Raw genomic sequence first — 18,096 nt, forward strand, 5'->3', positions numbered from 1 at the left:
TGAGTCAGACTTTCCCTGAAGGTGCAGGGACCTGTGTGTCTTTGTTATTTTTTGTGGGTCTGTCACCTGGATCCTGTGGAGTCAGGTTGCCTGTTTGACCTTTCAGTGGATCCTGTTCAGTTTGAGTAAATAGGCTGGAGAGAAATGAGGGAAAGGTTTGATGTTGGGTTCAGATATTGGGTGCAGATGTGAACATCTGCAGTTTGCTGTGGCTTGTGCATGAGGACAGGCTTTTGCAGGCAGTCTCTGGAGCAGCAGAGACTCTGTCAGGGGGACAGACAGGTCTGAGGCATCAGCACTGGATTGTGAACCAAGGTCTCTTCTAGTAACTTCTCACCAGGTGTGACACTGGTTGTCCTCTGCTGGCATCTGAGTCAGCCATGCAGGGCAGGGCTGAGACTGGATGGTTCAGAGGACTTAGTGCTGCTCTGCACTGTGGGTTCTGCATTAAAAGGTCAGGATTTGGGTGTTGGTAAACCTGACTGCCCTTCAGCAGCAAAAGAAATCACAGAGTCACAGAATGGTTTGTGTTGGAAAGGACTTTTAAAGGTCATCCAGTCCACATCCCTGCCAGCAGCAGTAACATCTTCCACTAGACCAGGTTGCTCCAACCCCCATGTGACCCAGCCTTGGACACTTCCAGGGATGGGGCAGACACAGCTTCTCTGGGCACCTGTGCCCAGAAGCCCTGTGCCAAAAGCCCTGTGCCGGGGCTTCTGTCGTGCTTATTTCCACTGAGTTGTCACCTGGATCAGGTAGAGGTGAAAAGCTGGAATTGCACCACCAAGGAGCTCATGGGAAGTGAATTTAAGGTTGAACATAACCTTCTCCAAAGCACTCTGGGCAATGAGAAGATGGATTCTCCAGGACCACAAAGCAAGCTGTCAGTCAGGACCATCTCTCCAGGATCATCTTCCCAGATTTAAAGTGGTCCATGGAATATGGGCTGGTGTCTATCTTCTGCAAGATAAACAGGCAACAAGGTTTTTATAAGTTTCCATCAGTCTGCCCCTTCTCATTGAGGCTTTAGGAGAAAGGGAACACACACAATGAAATGTTCTGCTTTAGGTGCCATGTGTGTCCTAGGCTCTGGGGTTCAGAGGGCATTGCAGGCCTTTGGCAGCCTTCCTGAGGGCTCAGAAACTGGCAGATCTGAAGGTGGCAACATGGGACCATGAAAATTACCAGACTTCACCATGCAGTGTCCTGCTTGCAAAGCTCACACACCACATACTGAGATGCAGGTGGGTAATGTGTGAGTCCCCCTGGTGTTTGATTGTTGTGGTGCACCAGTTTAGTTGTTCTCTTGCACTGGGTGATTGGGAATTTGCACAGAATAGTCTTATATTGCACTGTATAGCTTATGTTATATCATGTGGTTTGTTACCCCCTTTCCCCATCACATGGTCTTTCCCTCACCTGTCCCAGTACCACCTGGTGGTCTCTCCCCTGGGTTACCCCTCCCCTCGCCACTCCTCACTGGTGTCCCATTGGCTGTGGACCTCTCCCTCTGTCCCCATCCCGGGGGTATAAAAGCTCCCTGCCGCCTGGGAATGCTGTCTTTTTCTCCCATGGGTTTGTCCACCTGATGTGTGCCTTGGAATAAAGGACAAGGTTTCCCACATGGAGGAGAGCTCTTCTCAATCTTTTACCTTCGTCTATGAAGTGTCGTGTGGGTAAGGGTCTATGGCTAGCCGGAGTGGACCCCAACAGCCCAGGCAACACGATTCTTCATTTGATCACATGCAGAGATGACATCCCTAGGGATGACTGGGTGAGAGGCTCTGCTGATGACCAGTCTCCTGGGTTATCTCTGGAGCACACTTTGCTATTAAGTGTGGCAGGCTAATATAATCAGATATAATAGAATAGGCTAGCTCTGACCTCTTGCATCTCACCCCGGAGTGGTTGAGGGGGTGGGCAGGCACAGCCGGCCAGCTCCTGTCCTGGTGGAGCAGGGCAGGGACAGCCATTGCCATCCACAGCTGTCAGAGGTGAAAAGGGCTGGAAACTCTCCCAGCAAGGCAGGTCTGACCTGCTGGGCTGTGATAGAGTCCAGAGGTCACCATAGTAGCTGGGAGGAGTGTGGGGGCAAGGAGAGGCTGGTGGTGTGGAGCTGGAACTTGGGACGTGAGAGAAAGATGAAAGATGCTGAAGAAAAGCAGAGGAACACAGGGAAGAGCAGGGGACTTCAGAGGAAAGGGAGAATTTGGACCTGTCTGGAGAGAGGTCTCCAAGGACCTGGAGAGGTCCTGGGAGGTTGACAGGCTGAAGGATGGTGGATTGGGACTCCCAGGTCCCCATGGCTGCTGTACCTGCGAAGTGGATGAAGTGGGGGAGACGCACCATCTGCACGACCCCGGGCTGTACTTCCAAGTGAAGGAGGAATATGGTGGGCACCTGGTCAGCCTTGCTCAGGTGCCTGTTTCAGGTGTATCTGTAGATGATGATCTGTAGACCTCTGCCCAAAACTGAGGCTTGTGATGGAGCACTGGAGGTCACCTGCACTAGGGAGATGGCTCTGCAGGTGGGAGGGGTGACTAGCTTCTGGAAGAGGCTCCTGCTTGGACTGATAGCTCTTATCAGGTGAGGTACCTCAGAAAGTGTTAGGTTATCTCCGGAAGATGCTTCTGGAAGATCCTGCAATACACATGTAGCCAGTTTGGGTCTGAATGGGGTGTTTTGCACTGGGTGCTGCTTGCAGGGGTGTGCTGGGACTTACAGAGGAAGCACTACACAGCCTGGCATAGAAAATCAGATGATCTTCTATGAAGATCATAGAAGATGGCATAGAATATCAGATGATCACTGATATCAGTGAAAAAATAATTGACTGGCACTTCCTATACCCTGAGACGTGAAACAAGCACTGGGCATGCCTGAGGCTCACCATCTCATTAATACAGATCTCTGTGTGCAGGCATAGGACCCATTTGGGCCAGTGCCACTAGAGGGAAGGCATTGGTTCATCCCTGCATCGCCTGGGCAGGAGAGCTACTGGGATGGCCATGCAGAACAGTTCCTGGAGCTCCAAGCTGTGTTTCACCCACTGATTTTTGGGTTGTATTTTGCTGTTGAAAGTTCCAGATAGGGAAGTTTCTGTTTCCCAAGAGAGCTGTTTCCCAAAATGTTGTTGGTTGCTCACTGTTTTTTTTCAGTAAAGCCTGTGTTGATTCCACTCTGCCTGGTTGTAGCAGCAGGGAGGAAAGTGGCCACAGGCAGTTGAAATATTTAGCAAGAACAAATTAGGGATACAAGCAAGTGGAATTTGCCTTTCCAGAAATTTAAAAAATGGTGCAGTGTGTGCTGAGTTAGTGCAGTGAAAGTGACAAGACCCATCTGGAGAAAGAAGAATTGCTGTGAGTAACAGGTTCTTATGGCACATCTGACCCTGCAGGTGACAGCCAGAATCAGTCTCAGGTTGCCTGCTCTGTTTGTGGGGGTGACAGTGCCTTACCAGGACCAGCAAAGGCCTGATCTGCTGGAGGCAGGAGGAGAAGCCTGAGAACATGAGCAGCATCCCCAGCACCAAGTGTGGTTCTGGCCCGGCTCCTTGCTCCTTCAGGATGGAACAGTCTGGCATGGGCACTGAGCCTGCCTGACCCACCATCAGGGTCTGTCCCTCTCCTGGGATTGAGGGCAGCTCTTGCCAGCTGATGTGGTGCTGCTGTAGCACTGGACCCCCATCCACAGTGACCCATGTGCTGCAGTCCTGCCTTCCCCCAGCCCTGCAGTGCTCCTTCCTCAGGCACCTTAGCTTCAGGTGAGACCTTCCCTCTGTGCTCCTCGAGAAGCATCTGCCAGAGGTGTGTGAGGGCTGATCACCATCTCCCCAGTTTGTGTCCTGAGCAACAGGAAGACATTGTCCTTTATGCCTCATATTTGTGAGAAGAAGCCATCCTCCAGTAATCTTCACCCAGCTTTCTGATCCCATTAGCTGCACAAGTTCCCTTGTATACTCACGTGTATGCTGTGACTTCCACATCCTCCCCATGACCCTGCAGTTCCAGCAGCCCTGCTCACCAGGCTGTCAGTGAGGACCAGGGCATGACCTCACCTGATGATTCCTTATCTTCTCACACCTCCCTGGTGCACACACAGCCACAGCCACCTGGCTCCTTCCCTCCTACCTGTTCTCCTGGCCAGGGTCCCTCTCCAGGAACCACCCCGATCTGCACCCACTCCCCCTCGCCCCTTTGGACAAATCTTCACTCACCTCGTCCAGCCCACCCTGCACTTACATGTTGGTATACTGCACAAAAAGCACTGATTTCACAGTGCTGCAGGGTCAGGTCATTCTCCATCTACCTGCTGCTGTAGTGCAGTGTTCCTGTTTGGGGGCCTGGGAGGAGCCCAGTGCCTGGAGCTCTTGCACAGAGACACTAGCACTGTGGACATTCTACTCTGCAAAGTCCTAATGAAAATGCAGAACTGACTGGGGCTATCAGCAATGGTCTGCTGCTGTGCCCTGGCATCTGTCCCAGCCATCTCAGAAGATCCAAGGCTCTGGCTCTGTTGCTTCCTAAGAAACTGAAAAGCCTCAGGTGACGTCAGGGCTGATCCTCTGTCAAAGTGCCTTCATGTCCCAGTTGAGCATTCCTTCTCTTGCCCATGGCCCTGCCTACACCTGCTCCCTCCCCTGGGCTGCTCCATTTGCACAGCCTCTCTCCCTTGTTCCCTTTCTGCTTCTGTCCCTTACAGGACTTCCCTCCCAGGGGAAGGCAGGGCAGGGCTGTGCAGGCAAGGGCAGAAGTTTTCTTGTAAGGAAACATTGAAGCAGAAGCTTCAATCCAGCCGGGAAAGCAGGGGATGCTGGAAGCTCCACCACTGCGTTATGGGGTCACCTCAGCACCTGCCAGTCACCCTGTTCCCTGCATCACCCTGGCGTCCCAGCGTGTGCCTGGTCTGGGCAGTCTCTGCCTGCCCCAGCCTGCGTGGGACACCCCCTGCCCTTGTCCCTGCTGCAGTGGCATGATGGGCTGTTAATTCTGGGGTGGTGGGAGGTGAAGGGCTGCAGGTTGTCATCTCCTCGAGACCTGCAGAGAAGGCAGAGAGCTGAGGGTTTGCAGTGCAGTGGGCAGCTGCTGGCGCTGCTGGCTCGGCCCCGTCGGGCGCGCAGCGAGGCACCACTGTCCCACTTGGGGCAGACCCACAAACTGCGCCCCAGAGCACCCCCTGCCACCACCAGCAGCGTGGCTGAGCACCCCACCAAGCACCACGGGGTGACTGGGTCAGCTCAGGAGCTAGGCAGGGCCTAGGAGGGCAGGACCTACCGGTGACATTTCAGTGACCAACACTGCAGTGCAGGCAGTGCTCAGTGAGGGAGTGGTGACAGGGTGATGGTGGCAGTGCCAGGAGCCCAAGAAACAACACTCATGGAGACATGCACCATCCAGTAGCTCTGTGAGGTTTCTGGGGAAGGAAGGACCTCTAGCCATCCATCCCTCTGGGTTCCTGTCCGGTCATCCCACTGCAAGCAGAGCTGCATCTCTTGCTGTTCCTGAGGCAGCACGGCCCCACAGTACTGCTCATGTCTCACAGTCCCATCCCTGGCCTGATGTCCTTGGGTGCGTAAGGTGCAGCAAAACAACCCCAAATGTTGGCCACTTGTGGCACCAGATAAGCATAGAATCACAGACTGATTTGGGTGGAAGGGTTTTTTAAAGGTCACCTAGTCCACACCCCTGTCATTGGCAGGGACACCTTCCACTATCCCATGTTGCTCCAAGCCCTATCCTACCTTGGACACTTCCAGAGATGGGGCAGCCATGGCTTCTCTGAGCAACCTGTGCCAGTGCCCCACCACCCTCACAGGGAAGCATTTCTTTCCAATATCCAGTTTAAGTCAACCCTCCTTCATCTTAAAGCATGGCCACCCACAGCTTGTGAAAAGCTTGCTGTCAGGATAATTCCCTGCAAACCCATTTACTGTCTCCTTCCAAGGCTCAGTCCTTGCTGTTTTGTTGCATAGAAACAGTTTTTCACACCACTGGTCAAAAATCCTGCATGCCAGGTAGGGTAATGGAGATCTGCTAGGGGTTCCTGCTGCCAGCAATACCACATGCCATGGAGCTCTGCACCATGCCCCAGGGAGGCACAGCACCACCTGCAGGGATGCTCCTCAGCTGCCTGCAGACACTGGAAATGGGATCATTTCTCCTGCCTTAGAATTGAGGCAGCTCCATGAGGACCCACTGTCGATCTCTCAAGGCTCTGGAAACACCTGGGTCCCTGGAGCTTCTACACTGGAATGCTTCATCCTTGAGTAGTTTCTTTTTTACCAGCAATGAGAACTGCAGATGAACAGCCCAGTTAAGCCACTCATCCCACTTGGAGCAGGGAACTGAAGCTGGATATTGAAGTGCAGTGATCTGCCTGGAAAGCATTGGGAGTTGTATATTTGGGGTGTAAGAGAGCAGCGACCTGAGACAAACTGTCTGGGGGTGGGGGAGAAAACCTTCCTTTGTACCCGGGGTGATCTCAAAAGTCATCCACTGAAAATAAAGAGCAGATGTGGCGCATGTGACAGAAAGAGGCACAGAGAGATGCTGACACTACTAGATGACATGATGGGGAGGGAAAGAGTTTTCTGGGGAGAAGAAAGGTTCCAGGCAGGAGGAAGCGGAGGGTGGTGCAGATTTTTGTCTTCGGGGGGGGGGGGGGGGTAAGGGCAGAGACGTGAATCCAGAAGGAAAATGTAAAAGCAAGTGACCTGGGAAGGGCCGGGCCGCGGTGTTCCAGGTGGGCAGGAACGGCCCCGGCAGCGGCGGCCCCGTGGCACCAAGCAGAACCAGCTGCCCCGGGGGCCGGCGCGGAGCCCCCGCCCGGCGCGCACGGAGCGCGGGCAGGGCCGGCGGGGCCACCGCCCGCAGCCGCGGCGGGGGCGTGTCCGCCCGCCCCGGCCCCGCCCCGGCCCCGGCCCGGCCCCGCCCCGGCCCCGGCCCGGCCCGCCCCGGCCCCGCCCCGGCCCCGCCCCCGCCCCGGCCCCGGCCCCGACCCGGCCCCGCCCCGGCCCCGCCCCGGCCCCGCCCCGGCCCCGCCCCGGCCCCGCCCCCGCCCCGGCCCCGCCCCCGCCCCGGCCCCGCCCCGCCCCGGCCCCGGCCCCGCCCCGGCCCCGCCCCCTCCCCGGCCCCGCCCCCGCCCCGGCCCCGGCCCGGCCCGGCCCGGCCCCGGCCCCGCCCCGGCCCCGCCCCGCCCCGGCCCCGGCCCCGGCCCCGCCCCGCCCCCGCCCCGGCCCCGCCCCCGCCCCGCCCCCGCCCCGCCCCGCCCCCGCCCCGCCCCGGCCCTGGCCCCGCCCCGGCCCGCCCCGGCCCCGCCCCGCCCCGCCCCGGCCCTGGCCCCGCCCCGGCCCCGGCCCGGCCCCGCTCCTCCCGCCGCGCCGGCTCCGCCGCTGCTGCCCAGGTAAGCGCGGGGCGCCGGGCGCCCGTTCCGGGCAGGTGTGAAGCGAGGGGAGCTCCCCGTACAGGGCCGCTGCCCAGGGCCGCACTGCTCCTTGGGCCGAGGGAAGCGGTCGGGGGGTCGCTGCTACCCCCAGGGGCGGGGGCACCGGGGGTATGTGGGGTATCGGGGGCACCGGGGTGCGCGGCGGGCCCGGGGGCTCCTCTACAGCCGGAGCTGCCGGCGGGGCCGGGGCAGGCGGTGCAAGAGCTCCGCATGTCTCCGCATCTCTTCTGAGATGCAGCAAATGCCCAGGAAATCAAAGCGGCATAAAAATGGGTCGCGGAGAAAAGCCGCGTTTGTCCTGAACGGCGTTTAGGTCCCTGTGTCATGTCCTCCCGCCAGCGTGTTCTCCAAGTTTGTTTCCCCCTGACCAGGGATCTTTCCTGCAGAGGGGTGAATGTCTTTGAGCTGAAGAAAGGTAGATAAGATTAAACATTAGGAAGAAATTCTTCACTATGAGGATGGTGAGGCAATGGCAGAGGTTGCTCAGAGAAGCTGTGGCTGCCCCTGGATCCCTGGCAGTGCCCAAGGCCAGGCTGGACAGGGCTTGGAGCAGCCTGGGACAGGGGAAGGTGTCCCTGCCCATGGCAAGGGGTGTGGAAAGGTATGAGCTTTAAGGTCCCTTTTAACCCAAGCCATTCCATGATCCTGTGTGTTTCTTCCAACTCATGACGTTCTATGGTTCCATGAACTGCATGGTCTCCTTTGAGAGGGAACATCTGAGTGTGAGGAATGGAGCTGGACTGTGGTGTTATACTGTAGCTGTTAGTCGTGGAAAACATTGCTGGGATAAACTCCTGCCCTGCTCCAGCTCCTGTGGGGAATGAATGCAGATTGCTTTTGTGCAATGGGGACCTGGCAGTGACAGCACAGCAGGGGCTTAGCTGCCTGTGGTGGAGCAAATGAGAATTAAAGGTCTCTCGTGTTGTGAAATGATTTGATTTTTGCATAGATCACTCTTCATCCGGGGAGAATTTCCAACATTTATGATTTTTATTAGCAGATCTTTATGATCTGAGCCAAATCCCATGATTAATGATTTCCAGTCTAGCTCACAGAGGTGTGTGGAGGGGTGGCAGTGATAGTGCTGCCGAATGAACCTTTAACCTGGAGCCGGTAAATTGCTGAAGCAGCAGCCAGGAAAACAATCCTGCCTTGATTGTGCTCTGACACGGCGTTCCCGCTGCACTTCTTCGGGAGCCGCGGGGTACATTGAACGGCAGCTTTGTAGCTGTCTGTGCGGCCGCTGACACAAACTCCTGGTGACAAGGTGAAGTGCACCAGGGCACGTCAGTCCCTGCCCGCATCCCTGCGCTGAGACGGGGCCGCGCAGCCCATCGGTGCTCCCGCCGTTTTGCAGCGGGACTTCTGCTTCTTGGGACTGTTTGAAAGGAAATCACCCGGCAAAGCCGAACCCGCTGCTTTCTCCAGGTGGGCGTAAATCAAATCTTGGATCCCACCAGGAAGTGGCTGGAGAGATAAAGCTTTGGCAGGGAGGGCTATACTGAGGGAGCTGGGCAAACAAGGTGGAGGCCAGAACAGGAGGCGAAGGAGGGGTCCAGTGCTGCTCTGGGGATGTCAGAGTTACCGTGTGTCAGCAGCTGAGGGACCCTGAAGCAGAAGTCAGGCAGCAGGATTGGAACAGGTATGGAAATAGCAGGAAAGTGGAAATGGGAGGGTTGGGCAGAGGGAAGAGGAAGCTAGCTGGAGAGCTGTCAAGGGGGATGCAATACAACAGGGGGAAGAATGGGGTGAAAAGCTAGAGAGTAAAGAGGAGGTTGGGGTACCAGGGAGACAAGAAGATGGGGTTCCTGTGTGCCAGCCCCCTTGATTTTGGCTCATCTGTTCCATGGGCAGAGGGTGGGCAGCAGTGCATTGCATGTCTGCACAGTGTTACCATGTCCTGTGTGCAGCATCTTTGAGGTGGAGGGACAAGAAGCGGTGACATGAACACAGGGGCAATCCCCCAATTGGGCACCCCATTCTGGAAGGCTGATCTGCTGGTCTGGGAACCACAGCTAGGGGTTGTGGGACTCTCTTTTCATCCTTTGTAGTGTGATTCCTGACAAAAACGGTAACTTCAGGATGGAGACCATCTGTTTTCATCCTCATATTATTTTAAAAATACGAGCTCTCCCTGTCCTAAAAACATCATCCCCTGTCACGCTGTCTTCTGTGTGACTTGATTCTCTTCCCACTGTCTCCTTTTCTCTTGGCAGGCAAGCCCTGTGCCCCTCCCTGGGGTCAGAGCAGGCTGCTGCGGGTGGCGTTGATAACACAGAGTGCACAGCATGGTCCACGGGGTGGGGGTAGAGCCTTGGGCTCCCCAGTGCTCCAACCATGCCTGGGCTGTGCTCAGAGTCCTGTGTCCTGTGGAGAGAGCTGCTTTTTTTGGCAGCAAAGTCTGGCTTGCCCTGGAGACAGGGCAGTTTGATTTTGCTGAGCCAGACCTTGCTGGGAAACATGGGGGTTCCTCATTGAGATCATGGGCTGTGGCACCCAGGGTGTTGCAATAGGTGGAGGATGGACCCCAGGGTGTGCAGAGAGGGGAGCTGCAGGCAACTCAGGGTGTCAGTAGGACTTTGTGCCAGTGGCTGCTGTGGTTTTTGGGGGAGTTGATCTCTGCAGGGTGGTGAGGACGGTAGGAAGATGCCTGTGGTCTGTGGGACACTGGTAGTGTAGCTGTGCTTGGACAAGAGCTGGAGCCCAAATACTGTTTCACCACCACTCTGCACCATGAGGAGTGTGGTGTCTTCACTGTGGGGTCTGTGCTGGTTTCTGCTCTGACAGACTTTGTGGAGACAGACTGGGACTCTGCCACACCAGTGGAGACTGGCTGATTTTGGGGAGGGAAGGAGGTAAGCTGTGGGAGAGTGCTGGTACACCTCTGGGCTGAAGCCTGGTCCCTGGCAGGATCACTAGGACCAGGAGGATACTGGAGCAGAGGCAGGTGTACTGCTTGGTGAACTGCAGGACTTGTGGGATCCACCTTATATATTTTTATTAATGTCCTTTGCCCACAAAGCAGCTGAAACTGGCTGAGGAGTTGGAGGTGGAAAGCACCACTGGTGGCTGGAGTTGCACCACTGAACACAGATGGAGGAGGAGTGAGCATGAGACTGTGCATGGTGGCACTAATGTGAAACAAGAGTGGGCCTTCAGGATACGATGGAGAAGGACAGTCTGGGTGTGCTCATAAAGGACAGGGGGATGTGGAGTCACCACTCTAAAGTCTTTCTAATACTGGCACAGGTATGGAAGAACCTGGTGAGGGTGATGGCTTAGTTCCAACTAAACACTGTGGGAGTCAAACTAGAGCAAATCCCCAGAAAAGTGAGAGAAATGGGCAGCCCTTGAAAGAGCACACCATGACTTGAGTCTGGTGCATGAGGGCTGGTGATGTGCCGGGGGTGTGTGGTGGGTCAGGGTGGGTATGTATCTGGCTGGGATGGAGACAGAAGGTGATGGTGGGGCTGAGGGATGGGGTCCTTGTTAGGTGCCTTTGTGTGTGGTGAGAAGGTAGATGGGAAAGAACGCTCTGGGTCCTGCTGATATTCAGGACCAGGTGGACCAGAGTCCTTGTGTCTAGGGACCAGAGGACATGGGACAGACTATGCTGTGTGGGATGGGCTGGAGAGGCTGTGGTGGGATCTGTGCTTCACTTTGCTTGTAGGGTGTGACCAAAACAGGTCTGCTGCTGGGACTGCTCCATGGCTCCTGCTGGCCTTGTGTTAAAGACAATATTTTGCATGTATGGAGAATTGGCAGGACTGTAGTGGATAGGGTATGGTTTGGGATCAGGGCTTGTTTTTTCCCACAGCAGGGACCAGAGTCAGAGCCAGCTCTTCTCTGCAAGCATGGATGGTAACACCAGATGCTCTGAGGCTCCAGCTGCCCCCTCCTCTTGTGTTCCTGCTTGGGGGATGTGGAACCAGCTTGCAGAGCTGGATGTGAATGGCTGGAACAGGCACATGGTACCCTTCATTCTGCAGAGCAGACAAGCAAGTTTTCCAGATGTTGAGCTCAGTCCTTAAACAGAGCAGAAAAGAAATTACTTGACCTGTACACTTTAGAGACATCCATGAAGGATGTCTCAATAAGAAAGTGCTGAGCTCTTCAATTAGCTGTAACACCATTCTGAGTCCAAAAATTATCTCAGGAACTGAAAAAGCTCCTGAAGGACAAAGTTCTCGGGGCAGAAATAAGCAAATGTTTGCAGACAACAGAATCCAGATTCAATAAAAAGAAAACTTTATTGTATGCAGGAGCAGTTAAAAACCAGCAGCTCCTGTTCAGTGCAGAGCTGTTGGACATTGCCTTAGAAGACCTATGGTACAAGTGACTGAAAGCTAGGAAAACAAAGCTGCCGTGGGGAAGAGAGGTGGAGAGATCACACACACAGCTGGACTCCTGGCCCTACCACAGCAGGGAATCCTGGCCAGAAACAGCCCTGAGGAGCCTGGCAAGGGGAGATGTTTAGAGCTGTAGAGGAAGGCAAACGCTCCCTGGCACTTGTGCCAGTCTCCAAGGGAGACCCTTCCTGACCCCAAACTGGCAATGAGCTGTTACCTGAGCATGTGAGCAACCCCTGTGCCTGACCCCTGTGGCTGTCATTGCTCCAGGGCACAGCACAGCTGCCTAATCCCTTTCCTTCCTCTACTGGAGGCACCTCAGGGGGGCTCAGCACCACAAAATACTTCAGAAATGAGGTATCTTGGGAGTAAAAATTAACTTCCAGTCCCACCACGAAACCATTAGTGCTCCAAAGTATTGAGGAAGTGAAATCTTTGAACATCTCCTTTTGTTCCCATTTTTAATGAGTGCTGCATCTGGCAAATGTGTGGATGGGTACGTCTGTGGTGGTCTCCAGATGCCAGGAATGGATTTTCTTGTTCTTTGTATACTATTGAATCTTTCCCACTGATACCCATCTAAAAAGGTCTTGTACCCTTGAGGACCCTCAGATGTTAGTGGGTCCTATCATGACCAGTGTTGGGTCCATTGTCCAAAGCTTAAGGCAGAATTAGAGTTCGATCCAGGCTGTTATGTCACCCTGCTCACAGCTGGAATTGGGTCAGATGACCACTAGAGACCTCTTCCGGCCTGAATTCTTCCATTATCATGGGCAGAAGGTGCAGAGCAAGAGGTGCCACACAGATGGGAGATGAATACCAGCCAGCATAGTCATGACCACAACTGCCTTGGGGCTGCCATGTTAGTGCTCCCTGCATTAAAAGCTGCTGAGAGGTGTAATGTCTCTTTCATTGGCCCTTTGATCCCACTCTCTTTGAGAAACAGCCATCCCAGGGCTCACACTGTCTACATCTCCTTTGTGGTTTTCATTAGTTCTCCAGTACTGAGGAGTTCTCCCTGGACCTTGGGGAAGCTCTCCTCCTCATCCTGACAGAATGTCTTTGGGACATATCTCTTGTTGACCTCTGCTTTGAGATCCTGGTGTGTATCTGAAAAGAGACCTTCCTCATCCTCACTTGTGTGGACCTTGGCTTTCCATGGACTTTCAGCCCTTCTCCTGCAGACTGGTGATGTCAATGAAGAGGCAGAAGTCATCTCCTTGAGAACAGAGCAGATCCCAGATGTCCCACTTGTTCACTGAATTCCATTGGTTCTTCAGAAACCTCCTCAAAGGTCTTCTAGGTGCTCTGCCAGGTTGTCCCCAGCTTTCCTCCAGATCCTGCTGCAGAGCACTGCAGAGGAAGCAGAGAGCTCACCTGTGTGGAGAAGAAAAAGTCCTTGTAGTCTGGTTTGATGGACTCATTCAGGCATTTCCAGCTGTGGGAGGAAGTCAGCCCAAGCAGTAGTGTCTGGACATGAAGAGAGGAGAAAGGCTAGCTGAGCATCTGATCCTGAGCTCCCTGGGAGAATGGATGTTGGATACTGGTGATGGCAGGATGGGAGGACCCATTGTTGTCTGGTTTCCTTGGAATGATGGGCATGTTTCTGAGCTTTGGGAACCTGAACTGTGTCCCAGCAGACCTAGGGCTAGCTTGGGTTGGTCCTAAGAGGAGGACAGGGCAGGAGGAGATGCAGCTGTGGGAGGACCAGGGCTGTGCAAAGCCTGGAGAATCTGGGATTGTAAGACCCAGGGACAGAGGTGTTTATTATTCTGGTAGCCATATCCAGGATCCTCAGGAGCTGGCAGCTGCTCTAGCATCCTTGTCTCCTCCATGCTTCAGCCCCAGAGCAGGGTCCCTTGTCTGAGAGCATGTGGTGAGTTGTCACCAAACCCTTGCCTTCTCTGGCACCCCCTGCTAGCCCCTGGTGCTGGGAGATCACATCAGTCATCTTCCTGATGACACTGGGAAGTCCCACATTACTGAGGAGAGGAAACTTGGGTCCAGGACTTGAGAGGTGGGGACAGAGGGATTGGGAGGGGACAGAGTTGCCTTGAGAGGTGGAGAAATCCCCTCTGTGTGTCCAGGGGACCGGGAGAGGGGACTTGTGCTGGGCAAGTGGGAAGGGAATGGGAAGCAGCCCTCTCGCCTCTTCTTCCTTTGGTGGCACCCAGAGCTGGTATGGCCAAGGCAATGGGGGTCAGGGTGATGTCCACAAAAAGGTGAGTGTGCAGACAGAAGCTCGATGAGGGGGTCTGGAGGAGCCTGGAGAGGGCACAGGGGCAGCTGGTGCCCATGTGCAGTAGGCCCCCCTCACACAGCAGATGAATCACAGCTGAGGCACTCAACAGTGGCACAAGTGTATCTCTGCTCAGTTGTTCAGTGCTCCACAGAGGTCTCCAGCTGGAGCAAGCTGGGATGGCAAACTGACATCTCTGGGAAATGTCCACGTCACAGGGCATGACCTGGTGCTCATATCTCTGCCAGATTTCTAGGCAGGTGATGCAGGATTACTTACAGCAGCAGGACAGATGCTGCCAGATGCTGCAGCTGGATGGGAGGGACCTGGGATGGGAGGGACCTGCCCCAAATGATACTGGGGCAATAAACACAAACTGATGCTCAGGGGAAAACCATTTTTTATACCTATGGTGTACTAATACAGCTGTGTAGTTATATAGTTGCCACATTAGCTCTTGGAAAGGATTTTGGAGTCACAGCAGAGCACTTGATTAAAACAGGAGCCTGGGGCACTGCAGAGAGCAGAAGCACAGTGCTAATAATAGCTCTGCCAGCACTGCACTGCTCAGAAGTGGTGCAGGCTCTGGATTCTGCTCTGAGCCCAGCAGGAAGTGCGGGCTGGAGTGTCCCTGCCTTGCAGCCCTGCTCCTGCCTGCTTGTGGCAGATGGGTGCTGTTTGCCATGCTTGGGCAGTGGTCACTAGGCTGAGCCAGGTGGGCTGTCTGATCTGATACCCCTGACTCGCACTGAAGCTTGATGTTGCCATATTTTACATATTTTGCTGCCGTGCAGGGGAAGCGCTCACGGTCATAGCACTAGACTGTTTCCCATGTTTCTCCTGTTAGATAATTTTCCCAGTTTTTCCTGTTGGCAAGCAGGCTGGTGTCCCTGGTTGTATGCTTGGGCAGTGCTCTCTGAGGATGATGGAGTTCTGCAGACAGCCTGGTGTAGGGGCCAGGTCTTCATTCACACTAGAGTTTTTAGGGATGGGACTAGTATGTTCTTCAGCACCACATCAGTTACCTCATATTTTGGTAGCCCACTCCTTCTTGCCCCCTCTAAGCAGATGCTGAAGGTGTTACTGTTCAGCTGTGTGCCACAAAGTGTTGTTTTGTTCAGGGAACAGATGATGAACTGGTTTACTGAGCATGGACACCTTGTTCAGGTCAGGCTGTCACCCTTCAGGACCAGCAAGGTTTTACAGGTGATCCTGTGTTCAGCTACATTGTGTTGTATATATGGCCTTATTTCCTTCTCCTAACAGAGCTTATGGTTTTGGCCATGAATCCTGCTGGATCCAGCTCTGGATCGATACCTCTGGATGCCACTAACAGTGACATGGCCCTATTGTGTCCCCTGAGGGTGGGTGGTGCCTTTCTGCAACCATCTGAGTCTCAGGTGATTCTAAAGCATCTCCATGTGCTTGCTGGGACTGAGGCTGGGAGCAGCCAGGTGGCTTCTCCTCTGATGTCATCAGCTGAAATCCTACCAAGAACCATTTTGGTTTTGCCAGGGGAACTCTAGGAGTGGAGAAGGGACACCTCTGATAGCAAACACTTCCCTCTGACCTGCTTTGGGAGGTGCAGATGTCTCAGTTCGTTGGAAAGACTGGAGGGACCATCAGTGAAGAAATCAGGAGATATGCAGTGGGCTTGAGGGGATGGCTGCAGATTGCCATCTTTAAGGTCCAAACAAAGCAAAAACATCTTGGATGAATGGGTGACATTCCAACATTCAGGAACTCTGACATCCTCCTAAGTCCTTGTTAAAACCAGCCAGACCAGCTGGAAACCAGTCCCACATCAGCATCTCTGGGAGGGTTGGAGAAGTTGGAATGCTTCTCTGGTGAGGCATATTTGGGAGCTACCCTTCTGCCATCTAACCCACCGCCTGTCCAGGGGTCCCTGCTGTGGTCCTCCATATGTGCAGCATCCCAAGGGAATGCAGCATGGTGCCAGGGCACTACTTGCGTGGGGCATGATCCTGTCTTGTCGCCACAGTGTCCACTTCTGTTGCAGGAAGTCCAGTGCAAAGAGCTGATCTGGGTTAGTGGGGACTTGGCTTGCTCCTGAGGCACCAGTGGCAGTATTTTATTATATGCACTATATTGTTGTCCTGTGTCACTGATACATCAATGACCCAAGACTTGGTTTGCCTGGTACAAAGCTATTTTTCCTTTCTTTCTGCTGGTTCTGGCAAAGGGCCAGCTACTGCATGTGACATCCCCACTCCGTTTTCCCCCACTGCTCCCAAATCTTCCCACGCATTTATGCACCTTCTTAAATGGTAGCTTTTTTTTGCATTTGCTCTTGTATAAACATTGTCATGCTACTTTCCTTGGATGCTCTTGGGAGAAGAGCTCTTCCTTCTGCATTTAATAATCTTTCTTTGTAGAGTATCAAATAGCACATGCCTGCTTTGCACCATGGGCAAGGCACCAGGCTTGTGTTCCTCTATAGCTTGGATTGCTTATTCAACATAATTCAGGCTCTGAAGCTGCTTCTGCAACACAGCTGGGAATGAGCAGAGGTGATGCTATGCATGGAAGAGGAGCTGGAAGTTGTGTTTCGGAGGGATGTAGCTGAAAATAGAGGGATACATCCTGATATTTTGAGTTGATGTTTAAGCTAGGGAGAGAAGGTGCTTGGTATCTCTCTCCTGGCACTTCTCTAATTTCTTCTCATTGTAAAGATTTTGAGGCATTTTATAAGCTACAGAAAAACCTACTTTGCCTGTCTCAAAATATAATTCAGAAATTGTATTTATCTTCCTGCCCAGATCAGAGGGCTTTTTGAAAAATATATGGCAAAACCATAGTAAATCAGTTGAATTCATGACTGAGTAAAACAAATGAAATATACTATTTTATTGCCAGTGTGTTGGATGACTCTTTGCTGTTTTCAGCCATGGAATGAAATTGGAAAGGTTTATCTAAATTCTTAGTCTGTACCAAATTTGAGAGCATCTCAAGTCAAAGCTAATAAGAGAAACACAACTTGACTTTAAAAATTAAAAAAAAAAAAGGTCTCATTAGTGTAAAAAACGGACATTGATGCAAATGGTCTGATATCAGAACCCCTTTCTCTAAATAATTAATTGTTCCTAAGCCAATGGCATTTCTTCAGGTACGAGCATAACTGGCATAGGGGAACTTCCAGGACAGTACAATAGAATAGAATTCTTTTTTCAATCCCCTAATAATAACACAAAACCCCCAACTGAAATGTATTTATGGTTCAGTCATTGTATTTGTGCTGTGACCTGTGTGCTTAAAGCTTTAATTCCCAAAGGCAGGGCTTTGGGAAGTTATTAAAGTCTGGCCATAAATGATATGAGGGTTTTTGTAATTAACTTTGATGACTGAATTTATAAACTTCATAACTGAATTTAGCGGTGTCTCCCAGCACGGCGATGTCCCCATGTGCCTCGGGGTGCCCACAGTGTGTGTCCGCAGTGCTGCGGGCAGCCTGGGCACGGCTTTGCTTCCCCTGCCTTCCGTACCAGCTCTCACGGAGCTTTTCTACCCAGCGCAGGTGGGGATCGACGCGGGAGCCGGGACTCCTCCTGTACCATGCGAGGATGTGCCCGCGCTGACTCGCCCGCCCCCGCTGCCCGTCCCGCCCGGCGCCATGGGAGGATGCTTCTCCAAGCCCAAACCAGGTGACTGCCCTCTGCGCCGGGCCCCAGCCACTGTCCCCCTGGGAGAAGTAGGTCAGCGGTGGACGCTGGCCCGGGGAATGTTAATGCTTGGCTCCTGCAGGGAGGATTACTGCACTCTTAATCCCCCCAAATTCCTCAGTGCTCTCACTCACAGGCAGGGAGCTGTGGGGGGTTGCAGCAGTGCCAGGGGGGTGGTAGGTGGGTGGGAGGGGACCTCACCCTGTACCGTGAAGGAGGCATTTCTGCCTGGTCACGCTGCCTTGTTCTTCACTACCCACCTGCTTCTACCTTTCTGCCAGATCTGGAGCAGAGTTGCTCCCCTCGTGCCCCAGTGTAGGTTTGGGTGACAGCTATCCCAGCATAGACACATGGGGCTCCTGCACCTTCCTTCTGCCACAGTTTT

At 53.8% G+C, this 18,096-nt stretch overlaps 1 protein-coding gene across 6 annotated transcripts in view; it reads left to right on the plus strand.

Moving 5' to 3' along the window:
• The first annotated feature begins 7,322 nt into the window (after positions 1–7,322).
• AIFM3 (apoptosis inducing factor mitochondria associated 3) overlaps positions 7,323–18,096 on the plus strand; it is a 61,986-nt gene continuing 51,212 nt past the window's right edge. For all 6 annotated transcript variants that reach the window (XM_064392865.1, XM_064392866.1, XM_064392867.1 and 3 more), the window contains exons 1-2: positions 7,323–7,401; positions 17,567–17,693. In XM_064392865.1, coding sequence (XP_064248935.1) covers positions 17,663–17,693 — 31 coding nt within the window. In that variant the 5' untranslated portion in view covers positions 7,323–7,401; positions 17,567–17,662. The remainder of the gene's footprint in view (positions 7,402–17,566; positions 17,694–18,096) is intronic.

Source organism: Passer domesticus, chromosome 17 (genome assembly GCF_036417665.1).
Source record: "Passer domesticus isolate bPasDom1 chromosome 17, bPasDom1.hap1, whole genome shotgun sequence".
Taxonomy (NCBI): domain Eukaryota; kingdom Metazoa; phylum Chordata; class Aves; order Passeriformes; family Passeridae; genus Passer; species Passer domesticus.